The sequence below is a fragment of the Bombina bombina genome, chromosome 7, assembly GCF_027579735.1.
Source record: "Bombina bombina isolate aBomBom1 chromosome 7, aBomBom1.pri, whole genome shotgun sequence".
NCBI classification, from domain to species: domain Eukaryota; kingdom Metazoa; phylum Chordata; class Amphibia; order Anura; family Bombinatoridae; genus Bombina; species Bombina bombina.
The window spans coordinates 119,027,680-119,028,769 of NC_069505.1; the positions used below are offsets into that span (position 1 = coordinate 119,027,680).

The following is a 1,090-nucleotide window of genomic DNA, read 5'->3' on the forward strand; positions in this document are numbered from 1 at the left end:
AGAGAAGAAAGAAGTGAGTTGATTATTAAAAATAGTCCTTAAGTCATCGATCAATTTAAAATTGTTTTGAAAAGAAAAAACATTGAACAAGCCTGAATAATTAAGAAGTCTTTCCTTGGTTATGTTGTGGTGCTGGTGAAAGAAAGTTGAAAAATGATGCACTGCTGAACTTTCCAAACTATTCCTATTTCAGTGGGGTGGTGACAGTTCATGGATCATCTAGAAGGAAATATCACTCTACCAGTAAAATAAAGATGATCAGAACCTAAAAAAACTCTCAGAACAAAGCTTTATTTTACACAAAGAATTCTGCATTGGTTACCTTGATTATAGTATTCAAGATCACATATGGAATCAGCTATATTGATGATATTACTGATAATAATTATCATGTCAAGATTCATTTTATGGTCCTGCTTCAGTAGGTACATAGATTATAAACTTGCTCAACGATTCCCTGAAAATAAATATAAAATAAAATAAAACTTGGTGGCTACATTTAGCCAGTAAGCGCTACCCAGGTGCTGAACCAAAAATGGGCCAACTCCTAAGCTTTACATTCCTGCTTTACAAATAAAGATACCAAGAGAAGGAAAAAAAATTGATAAGAGGAGTAAATTAGAAAGTTGCTTAAAATTACATGTTCTATCTGAATCATGAAAGAAAATATTTGGGTTTCATTTCCCTTTAAGTTTGAAATGTCCATGCTTTTAATGTTTGATTTGGAATATAAACTCTGGCATTAATTAAGAATGTTCTCACTTTTTATATGTAAACTGAATTAGGATTATGTTAAAAAACACATTCAATTGAATAAATGTAATATGTGTTGTAGTCTTGAGTTATTTATTTTCTCCAAATTTTTATGACCTTCATTTCTACATTTAAAATTCTAATAAACTATGTACTGAAATGTTTCTTACCTCCACTCCCTGACACACATCCAATCAATTTCCCTCTACCCAACACCCTCCTCTCCATCTGTATTAACACACACCCCTTCTCTCTACCCCAAGACACAGCTTTCCTCTCTCAAACACCTTCTTCCCCTGCCCAATAAATCCCTTCCCTCTCCCCAGTAACCTCCCCA

At 33.2% G+C, this 1,090-nt stretch overlaps 1 protein-coding gene across 1 annotated transcript; it reads left to right on the forward strand.

Moving 5' to 3' along the window:
• The first annotated feature begins 348 nt into the window (after positions 1-348).
• SMIM38 (small integral membrane protein 38) lies at positions 349-483 on the forward strand. The gene has a single exon (XM_053689301.1). It carries the CDS (start codon positions 349-351, stop codon positions 481-483), a length of 135 nt encoding a protein of 44 aa, XP_053545276.1.
• The last annotated feature ends 607 nt before the right edge of the window (positions 484-1,090 follow it).

What these genes read in the sequence shown, in the direction of transcription:
- SMIM38 (XM_053689301.1), top strand. Translation starts at nt 349, where the DNA reads ATGGAATCAGCTATATTGATGATATTACTGATAATAATTATCATGTCA.